Source organism: Gigantopelta aegis, chromosome 14 (assembly GCF_016097555.1).
Source record: "Gigantopelta aegis isolate Gae_Host chromosome 14, Gae_host_genome, whole genome shotgun sequence".
NCBI classification, from domain to species: Eukaryota; Metazoa; Mollusca; class Gastropoda; order Neomphalida; family Peltospiridae; genus Gigantopelta; species Gigantopelta aegis.
Window position 1 is genome coordinate 16878936 of NC_054712.1, and position 19497 is coordinate 16898432.

The 19497-nt window shown below is 34.9% G+C and overlaps 1 protein-coding gene across 1 annotated transcript in view; it reads right to left on the reverse strand.

Annotated features, from left to right (window-relative positions):
- LOC121388286 (inositol 1,4,5-trisphosphate receptor type 3-like) overlaps nt 1-19497 on the reverse strand; it is a 133059-nt gene that overhangs the window by 18679 nt on the left and 94883 nt on the right. Inside the window, exons 43-50 of the mRNA XM_041519565.1 lie at nt 18651-18734; nt 16621-16830; nt 12540-12545; nt 9122-9227; nt 8070-8185; nt 6944-7113; nt 2296-2433; nt 74-235 (exon numbers count right to left, since the gene is read on the reverse strand). Of these exons, the coding sequence (XP_041375499.1) occupies nt 74-235; nt 2296-2433; nt 6944-7113; nt 8070-8185; nt 9122-9227; nt 12540-12545; nt 16621-16830; nt 18651-18734 (992 nt within the window). The remainder of the gene's footprint in view (nt 1-73; nt 236-2295; nt 2434-6943; nt 7114-8069; nt 8186-9121; nt 9228-12539; nt 12546-16620; nt 16831-18650; nt 18735-19497) is intronic.

The following is a 19497-nucleotide window of genomic DNA, read 5'->3' on the forward strand; positions in this document are numbered from 1 at the left end:
GCTATCCGGGTTGTCTGTCCAGGACAGTGGGTTAGTAGTTAGTGGTTATCAACCCTGCTAGTAAATGTCTTACTTCCACTGGTTAATCATGTGTTTGATGTTTGGTAGTCGTGGATGGTTGCAGATGAAATAGCTGAGGAACACCAGTAGAGACAGGGAATTGTGGGTAATTCCTAGTGTCATCATAGCAATGTCGTACTGCCCAGGTTCCATGTTGGTGATGACAGGGTTCGGGCTGAAAAGTGAAAACAATTATTGAATATGAAAACATCTGGTGGTGATATAGTATAATGCACAGAAAACATGTTAAACTCTCATGACATTTCAGTGTACTAGTGAATAGGTGTCAGAAGTGGAGAATGGGGAGGGAAGGGGGTGGGGTGGAGGTTATTTGGGGTGTGTCAGGTGACACTGCTTTCTCAGTTTTGAAGACGACACATTGCCCCTCATGTTGAAAATGAAAAAAAAAAAAAAAAATGTCCCCTCGCACCCACTTTGTTATTTTTTGGATGACAATGTAGAGGTACAAAGAATACATTTTTATAGTTTTTAAATTAATAAATCTATTTATTCTTTCCCATTGTAGTAAAAATATGCACGAAACTCGAATAAAGGGAAGTAAAATTAAAACAACAAAGTTGAATGTAAAAAGCAAAACAAAGGTTAAATGTACGTCTTACAAAGTATAATATTATAATATAGCAATATGTATGATGTTAGTCAAGGAAGGAAATGTTTTATTTAACGACACACTTAACACGGTTATATGGCGTCACAGATATATATATAGAGAAAACCCACTGTCACTACTTCATGGGCTACTCTTTTTGATTATCAGCAAGGGATCTTTTATATGTACTATCCCACAGACAGGATAATACATACCACAGCCATTGTTCTTTTTTTACACCAGTTGTAGAGCATTGGCTGGAATGAGAAATAGCCCAATGGGGCCACCGACGGGGATCGATCCTAAACTGACCGCACATCAAGTGAACACTTTAGCATTGGGCTTTGTCCTGCCCCTGTTAGTCAAGACTTTGAGAAGAAAAACTACAAATAAATACTGCCCTGTAATAAATAAATACTGCCCTGCAATAAATAAATACTGCCCTGTTATAAATAAATACTGCCCTGTTATAAATAAATACTGCCCTGCAATAAATAAATACTGCCCTGTAATAAATAAATACTGCCCTGCAATAAATAAATACTGCCCTGTAACAAATAAATACTGCCCTGTAACAAATAAATACTGCCCTGCAATAAATAAATACTGCCCTGCAATAAATAAATACTGCCCTGCAATAAATACTACCCTGTAATAAATAAATACTGCCCTGCAATAAATAAATACTGCCCTGTAATAAATAAATACTGCCCTGTAATAAATAAATACTGCCGTTATAAATAAATACTGCCCTGTAATAAATAAATACTGCCCTGTAACAAATAAATACTGCCCTGTTATAAATAAATACTGCCCTGTTATAAATAAATACTGCCTGTAATAAATAAATACTGCCCTGTAATAAATAAATACTGCCCTGTAATAAATAAATACTGCCTGTAATAAATAAATACTGCCCTGTAATAAATAAATACTGCCCTGTAATAAATAAATACTGCCTGTAATAAATACCCTGTAATAAATAAATACTGCCCTGTAATAAATAAATACTGTCCTGTTGTTTATTTTTGATAGATGCTGAACAAATTAAATTACCTATTTCAGCCACAACATACATGTACATGTATGTGTGAGTGATCCATATTTTTACTCTCAGAAACTCTCCAAGTTTCTGATTATAAGCACTGCTAAAATGAGTGCAAAATAGATGTTCATGGATGTTATAAATTAATAGATTGCTTCGAGTCACTTTGACCAAATCAAGCATTAATTTTATATGTTTTTCTTAGAGATAGAATTATTGAAAGATACACTTTAAAAGAAAGATTTAATTGGGTAAAAAAAACCCAACAAAACAGAAACAATACAAGATGCCTGTTATGTAAAGAATGCTTTGTAGTGTATATGATGCTAGTCTCAGACTACCAACTGCCAGCACACAGTTGGCCAACTCGATGGTTGCATTGTAATTTCCCCTACCAGAACTTAAAACTGGCGAACTCAGACTAACAACTAATGGGTTATATGACGAGAATCAACTTGTAAGAGCACTCAGACTTGCAACTTGAGTCATATAAGTCGTGACAGCAGGAAGTTGGCCAGCTTTCTGCTGGCAGTTGGTAGTCTGAACCTGGCATAACAAAAAAACAGTGAGTCAGTCTTACTCTAAAACAGCTTTGGGTATTCCAGACACATTGACCATAATACCAGGCGTTCCCATGGACGCTTTCGACTTCCACGTGAACAGCATGACAATGTTGATGGCAAAACTGACCAATGTGACCGCGTGGTTCCACACCAACCTGAAATGTGACCATTTCATTAATATACACTCACTTAAAGGGATTATTCTCAGTACAGTATATCTTCGCCTGTAAGTCGACCCTGCCTATAAGTCGAGTCCCTATTTTTAAGCCCTGAAAACTTTTTTTTTTCACTGACCCGTTTATAAGTTGACCTACAAAAAATGACCAATAAATATTAAATGAGTCTTAAATGACTCATATACACTTTATTTGAACAAATAAAACAAATATTACAAAAATGAAACTGTAAAATTAACACATTTGAGTATGAAAACTGGCATGAATCAACAAAAAAACCCTTGCACTACCTTCCCCAAAATTCTAAAAAAAAACAATTGTGTAATCTTCTGACCCCCTTATAAGTCGACCCCCTAAGTTATAAAATATGAAAAACCTTGACTTATAGATGAAGATCTACGGTAGCCACTGAAATGTTTTTGCTCAATAAAGCCCCTTTTATTGATAACAATTACACTATACATACATTTTCTTGATTAGAATAAAAATATATTGTTACATTTAATGCACTATTGGTCATCGTAAAGTCTAAAAAGAAAGAAATGTTTTATTTTAACGACGCACTCAACACATTTTATTTACGGTTATATGGCGTCAGACATATGGTTAAGGACCACACAGATTTTTTTGAGAGGAAACCCGCTGTTGCCACTACATGGGCTACTCTTTCCGATCAGCAGCAAGGGATCTTTTTATTTGCGCTTCCCACAGGCAGGATAGCACAAACCATGGCCTTTGTTGAACCAGTTATGGATGATCACTGGTCGGTGCAAGTGGTTTACACCTACCCACTGAGCCTTGCAGAGCACTCACTCAGGGTTTGGAGTCGGTATCTAGATTAAAAATCCCATGCCTCGACTCGGATCCGAACCCATTACCTACCAGCCTGTAGACCGATGGCCTAACCACGACGCCACCGAGGCCGGTGACCCATAAAAAATGGCCAATAATTAAGGTATTTCTTACTTTCAGCAAATAAGAATCGTAATAAATGACTCGTATATACTTTATTTTAACAAATAAAACAAATATTAGAAAAATTAAACTGTAAAATTAACACATTTGAGTATGAACACTGGCATAAATCAACAAAAAAAACCTTGCACTACCTTCCCCAAAATTAAAAAACAAACATTTTGTGTAATTTTCTGACCCCCTTATAAGTCGACCCCCTGTTATAAAATATGAAAAACCTTGACTTATAGATGAAGATCTACGGTAGCCACTGAAATGTTTTTGCTCAATAAAGCCCTTTTTATTGATAACAATTACACTATACATACATTTTCTTGATTAGAATATGAATATATTGTTACATTTAATGCACTATTGGTCATCGTAAGTCTAAAAAGAAAGAAATGTTTTATTTTAACGACGCACTCAACACATTTTATTTACGGTTATATGGCGTCAGACATATGGTTAAGGACCACACAGATTTTTTTGAGAGGAAACCCACTGTTGCCACTACATGGGCTACTCTTTCCGATCAGCAGCAAGGGATCTTTTTATTTGCGCTTCCCACAGGCAGGATAGCACAAACCATGGCCTTTGTTGAACCAGTTATGGATGATCACTGGTCGGTGCAAGTGGTTTACACCTACCCACTGAGCCTTGCAGAGCACTCACTCAGGGTTTGGAGTCGGTATCTAGATTAAAAATCCCATGCCTCGACTGGGATCCGAACCCATTACCTACCAGCCTGTAGACCGATGGCCTAACCACGGCGCCACCGAGGTCGGTCGAAAGTCTAAAATAATTCCATATGTAATTCTGCCTGTGATAATTTTGTACATGCATGTACATGTAGACTACCAATTTACCTTTTAGTTTCAACTACCAAAGAAAATTTATTTGGTAAAACAGTTTTGTTTTGTTTAACGACACCACTAGAGCACATTGATTTAATAATCATTGGCTATTGGATGTCAAACCTTTGGTAATTGTTTCAGTCATAGAGAGGAAACCCGCTATATTTTTTCATTAGTAGCAAGGGATCTTTTATATGCACCATCCCACAGACAGGATAGCACATACCACGGACTTCGATATACCAGTTGTGATAAAATAGAGTCTCCAATGTATTTACAGATATCATGTTTTATATTTTGAACTTTTTAATAGGTTTCATTACCCAGATGTGAAGGGCACCACTACTGGTATATAAAAGTCTGTGGTATGTACTATCCTGTCTGTGAGATAGTGCATATAAAAGATTCTTTGCTACTAATGGAAAAATGTAGTGAGTTTTCTTTCTAAGACTATATATTAGAATTACCAACTGTTAACATCCAATAGCCGATGATTAATAAATCAATGTGCTCTAGTGGTATTGTTAAACAAAACAAATTTTTTTTACCCAGATATATTACATGTGAGTAGAGTAATCAAGTGTTTTTTGGTATTAGTTTCAAACTCAGAATAGTCATTTAACTACAACAAAATAAAAAATATAAAGCATTGTCACAATCTAATTTGTATATTACATATATGTGTATGATATACATTTTGTAGTATCTAGGGAATACACAATTAAATAATCCATGCAGGCATAATTAATCTACTGTTAGCAATAAATTAAAGTTTGTTTTATTTAATGACACCACTAGAGCACATTGACAGGGCTTCTAGAATTTTTATAAAATCCACTAGCCATGGGATCAGTGATTTTAAAAATGTACTAGCCACGATTAAAAATTCACTAGTCCTACTTTTACTTTAAGTTGATATAATTTTACTAAACAATTATAATAATTAAATATGTCACCTAAAGAGGGAGATATAACTTAAAAACACTAACATTGGGGTGGGGGTGGAGGGCAGGATATTCATATTCACAAAATAGACTTAACTGCAAAATTTGACCCAAAAGATTTCACTAGCTGTCGAACATGGTAATAGTAGTTATTTACTAGCCCAACAGTGAATATCATTAGCCATGGGGGTGGGGCTACCATAATCTAGAAGCCCTGACATTGATTAATTAAAGGGACTGTCCTGAGTTTGCAGCCTTGTTAGGATACTGTGTGTATTTTAAAGGCATACTGTCACGGATTTAAGGACCTTATTTCTCAAAAAATGGATAATAACTAAAAATTACATTAATTGTTGGAAACCAAATCTAGCTGTCGCACCACCTTAAAGGGACATTCCTGAGTTTGCTGCAATTTTTAAGATGTTGTCGACTAACAGAGACTTTTTGATGACTGTAATTACATATCAAATACATTTTTTTGCATAAAATATTAGTGGCTGTATATTAAACATGTTTCTGATCGTTCTAATATTTGTACTAGGTTAATTTCATTTTATTTGCTAAAATATATTTTTTCGTACGTATGAAATTATTTGATGACAAAATCCAGTTTGGGCTTCTTACAAATATTAAGACGTCCAGAAACACATTGAATATACAGACACTGATATTCTAAACAAGAAAATATATTTAATATGTAAGTTTAATCGTATAAATATTTTATTAGTTGGAAACATCTTACAATGCAGCAAACTCAGGAATGTCTCTTTAACTGAACCATGATGGAGTGAAATCCATGTCATCCGTCTCGACAATTTTAGTTTTTTAATTATGGACCATTGCCATAATTAAATTTTTGTTAACAAAATGTCAGTAATAAATGGAGTATGGTGGTTATGAAGATGGTTGAATAAATAGGGACAAATCAAATTATTTTTGTTCAGGTAATACTTTGTTAGACCATTAAATAGGTCAGTGGTCTGTGACAATATGCCTTTAAACACAGCAGGCCTCCATGTACTTACCGACACCTTGACCAACAAACTTGTCAAAATGGAAAAGACCCCCCCCCCCCCCCCCCACATTGCTATTGTTTGTGGTAAATTCCTTGCTTATAACAGGAGTACATCTATTTATCCTGCACTGTTTCTATTGACAGATTATGATGACCAATTAAAGCAAAGTCATAAACATATACTAGCAGATTATGACTTTTAACATCACTCATATGATGTCACACATATAACTACATTACAAAATTGCTCATCTGACCTCTAGGTCATCATACAATGTGGCAGAAATAACAGAAATAATAGCTTTTCCTCTTAATTTTTATTGTCTGCAGGATAAAAAGAATAACTAGTTACTGACGTCCGATATCTGCTTTATCTTGTTCAGTCTGAATGAAAAATTCCTCTTACCAGAGCCTCGCGGAATTTCCCATTCTTACTCTTACCTTCACAGCATAAAGCAGATATCCGACGTCATTAACTAGTTAAGCTCTATAAATATGTTATCCATAAACTAAATACGTCATGGGGTGTGATTGGGGGTGCTTAAGCAACAGACAGGGGCAGCTATAATAGGTATAGTAATAGCGGCGCACAGCGCACTGTTTTGTCCATGTCATTTCACAGCGGCGTGCTGCGTGCCGTCACGTTACAAAAGAGTTAACAATGTGGTTCAGACTTTAAACTTTTAACTAACTGGGAAAGTTGAGATAAAATAGTTTACCATCCTTTAGTGAGACAGAGAGCAAGGAAGTTTCTGAGAATCCTCTGCTGGTACGCGATGTCTTTCATGATATCTTTCGTCCAGTCCATGAGGTCACGGATCTTGTTGCTAGGAGACGAACGGTCCACGCCCCACTTCAACTTTTCCTTCACCTCCTCACGTAAGACACGCTGAAATCATAGTCACAGTAAAATTATTGAACATGTTATTACCATATTCATTACATAACATTCAGTGAAATATATATATCTGGGAAATAATAGTGTTATTGTCAGAGTATATGATTATTATTACAAGACTCCATCAAATGGTATCATGTGGGATAGAAAAAGTTTAACTGAGATGGTGGAAATTTCGACCTGGGACGAGACTTGCCGAATTTCAAGGTAAAAAAGGCCACCACTGAGGGTGTACTTTTTCTATCCAACGTGACTGCATATGATGGAGTCTTTTTCTCTCATCCATTCTGTAAATAAACTATTATTTTACACAAACAAACAAAGATGGCTGAAAAAGTAACTTTTTTATATGACCATTTTATTAGAAATAAACTACACTATCGTATTTGCCGTTTTAACTTCATGTCTTAAATATAATTTAACACAGTGACTACAAATTACCGTAACAAGGTTTTATAATGAAGGTTTTAGTGACAAGATATTGATTCAAAATTGTTGTCTGATGACCTCACATCACCATCTCACATTCACTGTATTTAGGTGGGACATAACTCAGTGGTACAGCTCTCGCCTGATGCACAATTGATCTAGGATCGATCCCCGTCGGTGGGCCCATTGGACTATTTCTTGTTCCAACTGGTGTAACAATGGCCGTGATATGTGCTATCCTATCTGTGGGATGGTGCATATAAAAGATCCCATGAAATAGCGGCAGTGGGTTTCCTCTCTCAATATGTGTGTGGTCCTTAACCATATGTCTGATGCCATATAACCGTAAATAAAATGTGTTGAGTTCATCATTAAATAAAACATTTCCTTAATTTAATTAAGTTTTTTTTTATCTATACTGAACTCCAGTGAAAACACATCCAGTAAGACAGTACATTCATCAAAGTAGTTAGTTCACTTTATGTCTGACCAAGTGAAAACATCTAGAATGTCAGCACCTTGTTTTTCACTCTGAAATTCACTTTCTGCAGGTTGTCTTCCTTTACTAGTTCTATAGCCATGCTGTTCTTCTTGTAAAAGTTGAATGCTTTTTGCTGCAAAGGATTTAGTCGAACTGCAATAAAAAATATTGTATATTTTCAATATGGCTGAAATTATAACATATTATATTAAGTATAACTTGAATGCTTTTTGCTGCAAAGGATTTAGTCGAACTGCAATAAAAAAATATTGTATATTTTCAATATGGCTGAAATTATAACATATTATATTAAGTATAACTTGAATGCTTTTTGCTGCAAAGGATTTAGTCAAACTGCAATGAAAATATAACATATTATATTGAGTATAACTAGTTAATGACGTCGGATATATCAGCATCATCCTGTGAAGGTAAGAATGGGCAATACTGTAAGGCTCTGCTGAGTGGAATTTCTCATTCGGGCTGAAAAGGATAAAGTCAATATCTAACGTCATTAACTAGTTATTATCTTTATCATGCAGACCATAAAAATTAAGGGAAAAAGTTATTATTTTTGTTATTTCAGTCACATTATATGATGACCTAGAGGTCGAATGAGCAATTTTGTAATGTAGCTACATGTATGCGTGTGATGTCAGACGTGATATCCTGCGTATATGACTTTGCTTTATCCGCCATCATAATCGTCAATAGAAACGGTGGATGCAGGATAAATGTAGGTACAGGTCTGTAATAACGGCCATTCCAAAAAGAGGGTGAAGCTGATAACATCTGTATATATTCTATGGTCATTAAAAACCATTATATCTCAGACTTTTTATACCACTTTATGTCCTGATAGTAATTCAATCATTAAAAACTGAATGTATATTGCCTTTTTAAAAGTTATAATGATGTAGAAAAAGAAGAAAAAAACAGAACAAAAGGGGTGTACGTCATAGCTAAAGACAAAACAAAATGAGTAGGTGCTATTTGTGGGAGTTTGGCATATTACAGCAAACAATGTTTGTTTTTAGGTTGGCCTAATCACTGAGTCAAATAGAAAACCTCCACTTCTCAGGGACTTACAATTCTCTGCAACCTTTGGATCAATATCAACCATTCGAGCCAGAACGAGATAGAAACTGAAACCAACATCCATGTACTGTTCAGCAAACTCTATCTTTGGTTTCTTCTGAAAACAAAAAAACATTTTATTTTTAATTTAAAAAACCCATAAATACATTATTTTTGATATCTTATAAAACCCTATCAATCTTATTATTTTTATGTCTACCATAATAACAAAATCAAATCATAAAATGAACTTGTGTATTAAAAACAAATTATGATTAAGTTATATTATAATGTGTAACACAAACATTATCAGGTTTTTTTAAACATCGCTAATAGAAACCATGAAATCATAATTTTTGTGTAATAGAAATTAGTTTTTAAACTGTTAAAACACTATGACATCACAAATTGTGTGTAATAAAATGCCTATTAATACATTACATTAATACTCTTTCATTAAATAATGTTATTCTGTAATAGCAAAACTTATAGTTTTATTTTCAGTCATAATTATATTGTATTTCTAAAGAAGATATTTTTATGGAAAGAAAGAATATACAATTTTTATAAATGAAACAACAGTTTCATTGCTTACATTAGAATGAATTAAAAAATATTTTTAGCCATGTCCAAAAGCTTTTATGCTTCTAAATGAAGAAAATGACATGAAATGTTAAATTTATATTATGAATGACTTGGAATATTCAGTGGTGGATCCACAAAATCCATTTGGGGGGGGGGGGGGGGGGGCAATGTAATGAAGTGGAATGCCAAGGGAACTTTGGGGGAGGTTTGGAGGCGGATTGTAAAAAAAGAAGAAAATTAATATATAATAAAATTATAACTGTCTCGATAACCATTATTTCTCAGACGAACGTGCAATTTTAGAATTACACATGTATAAAGAAATGCATTTTGGGTATTTAAAAAAACCAGAACCACTTCAGGTGTACGAAAATTAATATTCTAAATAATAAAATGTAACTACTTCTAATTAAATTATAAAAAACGTCTCTAATAGTGAAAACGTTTTTAATAGTGAAAAATATGTCATATTGTTTCAAAACTAGGGTCTGTCACTTTAAAACAAAAATCATTAAAGCTATCCTAATTTGTTCAACATCTTGGGAGCTGGTTGGGAAGAGACAAGCCAAACAAACATGTTGCCAGGGAACATTTTGTTTCCAAACTCTTGTTTAGCAAAATTTCTAGTCACTTAGAAATTGATTAGCAACTATAGTCCATCCCACAGGGAATTTACTACAAGTCATTTATTTCTGAGCTGATTGTTTTTTAAATTACACACAAAAATAGTATTTTTTGTTATTTCCAAAACATGTTTACTTTTCTTCTTAAAGGGACATTCCTGAGTTTACTGCAATTTTTAAGATGTTATTGATTAACAGAGACTTTTTAACAATTGTAATTACATAACAAATATATTTTTCTGCATAATATATTAGTGTCTGTATATTAAACGTGTTTCTGATCGTTTTAATATTTGTAGTAGGTTAAATTTCATTTTATTTCCTAAAAAAAAATTTTTTTCATACATACGAAATTATTTGAAGACAAAATCCAGTTTGGGCTTCTTACAAATATTAAGATGACCAGAAACACATTGAATATACAGACACTGATATTCTAAACAAGAAAATATATTTAATATGTAAGTTTAATCGTAGAAATGTTTTATTAGTCGGAAACATCTTACAATGCAGCAAATTCAGGAATGTCCTTTTAAGTCAAACCAAACTGAAATTATTTACCCAAATTTTTTTTTGCAGAAGGATGGAACGGACTATAGTTTAATGTTTTAAAACTGTGTAGCGATCTCTGAAACTTGCGTAGTGAACTGCGATGTAATACTGAACAAATTTTCCCCTGGTTTGCTACATTTGTCTTGGAATTCAGCTAAAAGCAGACAACCCAAATACATCCCGCTAGGTTGGATTTAAGTATATGCACAAAAAACTAAACAAATGGAAATGACTAACATAGTCTAATTTATTCTAAGACATAAAATAATGTCAAAATTATTATAAAATTTAAGCTGAAAATGCAACTTTTTAAAGACAACTTGTATTAATGTTTCACACACATAAACAGTATAACAAAAAAACCCCTCCCAAAACCCCAGGAGTTAACCCAAGCCAAGGTGTACTTACCAAGGAACTCTTTGATCCAAAATAATAACACCTTTGCCCCCCTCCCCCACCCCTCAAAGAAAGTTGATTAATAACTCATAGCCAACAGACTTGTGAAGAGATCTCTGAAACTTTCATAGCAAATCACAACGCAATCAGATCAGATTGTAAACTACATGAAAATGTCCTCCCACCCCCCACCCCCCCCCCCAACATTGCACAATAGAATAATTGTGGGACATTTATTTCGCTCACAGACAAAGTCTTTAACAAAGTACAAAAACAATGTATAGACTAAAGGTTTTATGAGTATGAGTCATGCTAGAATTTCAGGCCTTGAGTACAGACTACAGGTTTATGAGTATGGGTCATGCTAGAATTTCAGGCCTTGAGTACAGACTAAAGGTTTTATGAGTATGGGTCATGCTAGAATTTCAGGCCTTGAGTACAGACTACAGGTTTATGAGTATGGGTCATGCTGGAACTTCAGGCCTTGAGTACACACTAAAGGTTTATGAGTATGGGTCATGCTGGAACTTCAGGCCTTGAGTACACACTAAAGGTTTATGAGTATGGGTCATGCTGGAACTTCAGGCCTTGAGTACACACTAAAGGTTTATGAGTATGGGTCATGCTGGAACTTCAGGCCTTGAGTACACACTAAAGGTTTATGAGTATGGGTCATGATGGAACTTCAGGCCTTGAGTACACACTAAAGGTTTATGAGTATGGGTCATGCTGGAACTTCAGGCCTTGAGTACAGACTAAAGGTTTATGAGTATGGGTCATGCTGGAACTTCAGGCCTTGAGTACACACTAAAGGTTTATGAGTACGGGTCATGCTGGAACTTCAGGCCTCAGAGAAATTAAAATTTGCATAATAAATTTATGAGTTATGCAAAAACATTTAATTAGGTAACTAATTTTTTTTGTGTGTAATCTGACATGACCATGTAAATAATGTCTTAAATTTAATATACAAATGAAAAGTCTAGTTTGCAAAATTTGACTTGCAATAGTGATCGACGCACATACAAAATTATCGTTCTTGCATTTTTCGGAGGCTTGAACTCTCAAATTGAGTGATTCCAGATGGAGAGACACATAGACAGACAAACAGACAGACATCTAGACATCTAGACAGACAGCTAGACAGACATACATACAGCTGGACAGACAGACAGACAGACAGAAAGACAGCTGGACAGACAGCTAGACAGAAATACAGACAGACTGTAGTGATAAGTGAACAGTGGGAGATTGTTGCGGCTGTCTGTACTTACTGACTCCTGTACACAGACGACATGGAAAACAATAGACACGTCAACAGTGAACTCACAAACACAGAACGGGCTAAACATGGCATACTTATAGGATATTAAACAAGCTTCCATTTCATATCATGTTTATGTCCCGAGTGAATTAATTTTCAATTGTCAAGAGCTTTAGCGAGTGACAATGAAAATTATTTCATGACGGAAAAAAACATGATATGAAATGGTAGCGAGTTTAATATCCTATTTATTACCCATAATCGATCTTAATTTGTATCACTCAACTCGTTTTGTTGATGTTCCTGTAAGGTTGTAGTGCTCCAATCGATGACGTCATCGTGTGATGTCGAATTGTTACGTCCCACTTGGCATTCTAGTGGGACGTATCACTTTGATATATACCAAGATATTTTTAACCATATGGGTAATAATGTGAAATATTTCATTCTTGTAGGCTTATATTTTAGTGGTTTTGCTAAGAAACACATATTGTTGGGTACTTAAATTTGTAGATCAAAAAGATTGTATGTATTATAATTTAGTATTGCATATGTATACATGTATTATATTTTCTTTATGTTCATAAATTCGTTGACTGCACTAGTCCACGAAATTACACAAAAATTAGATCACCAAGAATAAATATTATTTCACAGCAGTATACAAGAGACAATATATCTGACAGTACATCCATTTAACATACTGGTTTACAAACATCACACACAATAAAAATACCACATGTTTTTACAACGAGGGCCCATGATTACAGAACTTGAAAAAGTCCAGACTTGCAGACAGTGCTAACTCTGGGTAAGCAGACGATTTTGCAAAATTATCTTTAAAACTTTGAAAATTGCAGAAACCTAGTTATTTTGTAACAAAAAATATCAATTATTACATGAAATAAGTTCGCCAAATTAAACTAAAATTTGCCAGTTGTTTTTGAAATTTGCAAATTTGGCAAATGGCAGAGCTATCCCTGCCACATCTTGTCATGATTAATTACCCTTCTAACTTACAATTTAGATTATGTGCAGGCGATTTATAATATTTAAGCCTTTAGTTATACATGTTTTTTTTAAATTCACATGCTAAGGTGAGCTAAAAATCACTCTCCTTGAACTAGTCTCAGGCGAGTGATGGAGAGCAAGAGTGATAGCTTGCCTTAAATGGTGACATCTGAGACTAACACCTAAGATCAATGACAGGACATTAGATATGTTATACATGACATTAGGTATGTTATACAGGACATTAGGTATGTTATACAGGACATTAGATATGTTATACATGACATTAGGTATGTTATACATGACATTAGGTATGTTATACATGACATTAGATATGTTATACAGGACATTAGATATGTATACAGGACATTAGATATGTTATACAGGACATTACATATGATATACAGGACATTAGGTATGTTATACAGGACATTAGGTATGTTATACAGGACATTAGGTATGTTATACAGGACATTAGGTATGTTATACAGGACATTAGATATGTTATACAGGACATTAGATATGTTATACATGACATTAAGTATGTTATACAGGACATTAAGTATGTTATACAGGACATTAGATATGTTATACAGGACATTAGATGTTATACAGGACATTAGATATGTATACAGGACATTACATATGTTATACAGGACATTAGATATGTTATACAGGACATTACATATGTTATACAGGACATTACATATGTTATACAGGACATTACATATGTTATACAGGACATTAAGTATGTTATACAGGACATTAGATATGTTATACAGGACATTAGGTATGTTATACAGGACATTAGATATGTTATACAGGACATTAGGTATGTTATACAGGACATTAGATATGTTATACAGGACATTAAGTATGTTATACAGGACATTAGATAGGTTATACAGGACATTAGATAGGTTATACAGGACATTACATATGTTATACAGGACATTAGATAGGTTATACAGGACATTAAGTATGTTATACAGGACATTAGATATGTTATACAGGACATTAGATATGTTATACAGGACATTAGATATGTTATACAGGACATTAAGTATGTTATACAGGACATTAGATATGTTATACAGGACATTAAGTATGTTATACAGGACATTAGATATGTTATACAGGACATTAAGTATGTTATACAGGACATTAGATATGTTATACAGGACATTAGATATGTTATACAGGACATTAAGTATGTTATACAGGACATTAGGTATGTTATACATGACATTAGGTATGTTATACATGACATTAGGTATGTTATACATGACATTAGGTATGTTATACATGACATTAGGTATGTTATACATGACATTAGATATGTTATACATGACATTAGATATGTTATACATGACATTACATATGTTATACATGACATTAGATATGTTATACAGGACATTATGTATGTTATACATGACATTAGATATGTTATACAGGACATTAGATATGTTATACAGGACATTAGGTATGTTATACAGGACATTAGATATGTTATACAGGACATTAGATATGTTATACAGGACATTAGATATGTTATACAGGACATTAGATATGTTATACAGGACATTAGATATGTTATACAGGACATTACATATGTTATACAGGACATTAGATATGTTATACACCTTAGCTAAGTCTTCAGACTGTAACTAGAACATACTATTTGTATGTCTGAGACTTTACTAAGTTGTGAATGTAGACTTTACAGTTTCATAACCATGGGCCCAGATCAGCATTATGTGCTACATATATTTCATACGATCACGAGCATGCTACAGTTATGCTGCATTAAAAATGATGTTCAGGGATCACACCGCTATTTCAGCCAATGAGCGACGTGTAGGCGACGAATTTAGTTCCATGAAAAAGAGTACCTCTTTTCTTTATTTTATTATGTTGGTGTCTGAACAGACTTGACAGTATGATTATGGAATATTGGAAGGGTAACGTTGCCTCTTGATTTTGGCATATCAAACTGACAGATGCATATCTGCTTAGCTACAGGCAAGACCATTGTTTGCTATGCCTGTGGTACATATATTTAACGAGAGTAGCCTCCCCTACATTAGCCCATGTGCTTAGGAGAGTGGATAATCGAAATTGCAGGTGGCGAAGTATCAATTTTATTTGCTTAAATCCTGTCACAGAGGCTGTTCTCTTCATGTCAGGTAGTATATAGCACCTACTGTTAATAATTTAGTCAGTGCTTGGCTTTATATTTGTACTGTCACCAATGTATAATCAACAGTGGTGAGATACCTTCAGTGTTAAACTAAGGCAGCCAAATAGGATTTTATTGATGAAACTGGATAATATATACTGTAAAACTGGTGTTATTTATTCGCAGGAGCAAAACTGAAAATCGACTGATGCTAAGAGCTAGTGTTAGCTGGCTGTTACCCACTAGCGGATGACTAGTATTTCACTAACTATACATATATTCATTCATAAAGTAATTAAAATTTGCTCAAACCTAACATTGATAATATTGGGTTAGTATTTCAGGACCTGCAGTTATAGCAATACATGTCATATATTAATTATTATAAGTATAACTGAAATATGTTTAAACAAACCTACAATAAATTTTGATAATACAGTCAAACCTGTCAAAACTGGACCCACTGTAAACTGGAATTCCCTCAAAACTGAACATTTTTCAGTCCTTTTTTAAAAATCAGAAAAGAACTTAACCTCTCTAAACCGGATACCTCTTAAAACCAGACATTTTATGTGGTCCCTAGGGTGTCCTGTTTAGAGGGGTTTCACTGTATTTTTAATTTTTAATTTTAAGTTATCATTATTTTATGATCTGCAGTTATAGCAATAGAAAGTTTTGTTAATTTTTATTTCACAATCCACCGACTCACCAATGAAGAGAGGGTGTAACAATGTCATATGTTAATTATTATAAGTATAACTGAAATAAGTTTAAACAAACGTACAATAATTTTTGATAATATTTGTTTTAAATTTAAATTTTAAGTTGTTAATATTTCATGATCTGCAGTTATAGCAATAGTAAGTATTTTTAATTTTTATTTCCCAATCCACCGACTCACCAGTGAAGAGAGTATGCTTCCTCCGGCTGCGGCTAACGACCGTGCAGTGGCTAGTGCGCTCTGTGACCCGGTGGGCAGCTCCATGCCTGGGATCTGTATGACGGCCTGGGCCTTGAGTTCCTCGATCATCTTCTTGTCCGTCTGGTGGTTCTCATAACACTCCGTCATCAACGCAATCACAGCCTTCTTGTCCAGCGTGTCCTTCACTTCCTGAAGAAATCACAACAACATGGTTAGCATACAGGGATAATCACATTATGGTTAGCATACAGGGATAATCACATCATGGTTAGCATACAGAGACTGTGTCCTTCACTTCCTGAAGTAATCACAACAACATGGTTAGCATACAGGAATAATCACATCATGGTTAGCATACAGAGACTGTGTCCTTCACTTCCTGAAGTAATCACAACAACATAGTTAGCATACAGGGATAATCACATCATGGTTAGCATACAGGGATAATCACATCATGGTTAGCATACAGAGACTGTGTCCTGTACTTCCTGAAGTAATCACAACAACATAGTTAGCATACAGGAATAATCACATCATGGTTAGCATACAGGAATAATCACAGCATGGTTAGCATACAGGGATATTCACAACATGGTTAGCATACAGAGACTGTGTCCTTCACTTCTTGAAGTAATCACAAAATAGTTAGCATACAGGGATAATCACATCATGGTTAGCATACAGGGATAATCACAACATGTTTAACATACAGGGATAATCACATCATGGTTAGCATACAGGGATAGCACTGCACCTTTTATACTAAATGAAAACCAGCACCGGACAGGTTTTTGATGTACCAGTCACGGGTCACTGGTTGGGACGGGATGCAGGTTATTCTGATGCACTTTAAACTAACACCTCTAGATTCCCTTCATTTCAACTTATTTTCGTGCTTACCATGGTATGTGCTTAAGTAATTTCCTGTCCATGGTAAAGTACATATAAAAGATCCCTTGCTGCATGAGGAAATTTTTTTAAATTTCATTTCATTTCAACTTATTTTCGTGCTTATATCCAATTAAGATTCAAGCACGCTGTCCTGGGCACACACCTCAGCTATCTGTCCAGGACAGAGGGATAGTTGTTAGTGGTTAGTGAGAGAGAAGAGGGTGTAGTGGTATTACATCTACCCACTGAGCCATTAAAACTCGCTCTGGGTGGGAGCCGGTACCGGGCTGCGAACCCTGTATCTACCAGTCTTACGTCCGATGGCTTAACCACGACACCACCAAGACCGGTATACCTCTGGTCAGGTCAGAGTGTTTAACATGCACATTCAGAGCAAGCTGTTGTAGCGCTTGCCTTTCCTGGGAACAAGTGCCGGCTCCTCCATCCAGGACAGGAAAGGGGTGGGGTGGGTTGGAGGGGGGACCGCCTGCACTGGCAGGTGCAAGGGAGCACCAGCAGTCCGACTGGGACCTGTAACAGGCAAAGGGTGGTATGGTGCCATGGAATTTGGAACGTCCCCTAGGTTAAGCCAAAGAGAAAAGGTGTACAGTTTTTGTGAGGGAAATCAGGTGCAATTTTGAACGGTCAGCCAAAAGGAAAAGTAGCGAGCTACATGTACGTATAGTTTTGGAAGATTAGTGCACCAAGAGCTCGCTACCCCTCTAGAAACATCCCTAAATTATTATACAATGTAGGCTTTGTGCAGTCAGTCAAGGATCTATCCATGTTGGAGGGCCAGTTGGGTTATTTCTTGTTCCAGTCAGAGAACCACGACTGGTATATCAAAGGCTGTGGTATGTGCTATCCTGTCTGTGGGATGGTGCATATAAAAGATTCCTTGCTACTAATGAAAAAATGTAGCAGCTTTCCTCTCTAAGACTATATGTCAAAATTATCAAATGTTTGACATGAAATAACCAATGATTAATAAATCAGTATGCTCTAGTGGTGTGGTTAATACAAAACAAACTTTAACTCACTCCTCACCCACCTGAATGGGTTCCAACATTATAAAAACAGAAGAATTACAACAAATATAGACTAGTCACAATACTCACAGTAGCGACAATTGATGCTCCGGGTCCGTTCTCTTCAACCAGTGACATGATCAGGTTGGAAATGCTCTTACGCAAGTCAAGAATCTGTTAGTGAAAAAAAACCCCAGAAACACTAAAATGGCCGCAATTAAAGAGTTTCACACCTTTGTGCAATTAGGCAACAAAGTAATACTGAATATTTTGTATAAATAATTTGTATTTGTATTCAGACTTTAAAACAAATACATATTACATGTATATACTATTATAAATGTTTGTATTTTTTGTTACCGTTTTACATTTTGTCCAAGGGAGCCTACTCATAACATGATTCAGTTGTACGGAAATCTGTTTATTCTGTCAGTTTTGTGAAAAACCGTACTGACAGGGAACATTTTGTTTTCAAAATCTTTATTAGCGATATTTTTAGTCAAATGAAAATTGATTAGCAACCACTGTTTTATTTTTTTTAATTGTGTAGCGATCTCTGAAACTTGCGTAGTGAATCACGACATGATCAGACCTGTCAACCCTCCCGGATTCCACGGGAGTCTCCCGGTATTTGATCAAATCTCCTTTCTCCTGTGCGGGAGACAGTTTCTCCTGTTAAATGACATTTTTGTAAGCATAAAAAAAAAATTGATCCTCTTTTGTCAAAATAACATAAGGGAAGTAATTCTACCTTTTTTTTTCTCATTCGGAAAATGTCGACTACTTTCGGTTTCTGAGAATGTAACAGGCCGAATTGTCCCGACTGTTTAACCTTTGCCGAAGTGAGAATTGTGGGATAGCCTATTTATAGTCTTAAAAAAGCACATGGAGTTTATAAAATGACGTTATTATAATGTTTGTTGTGATCGTAATGGCT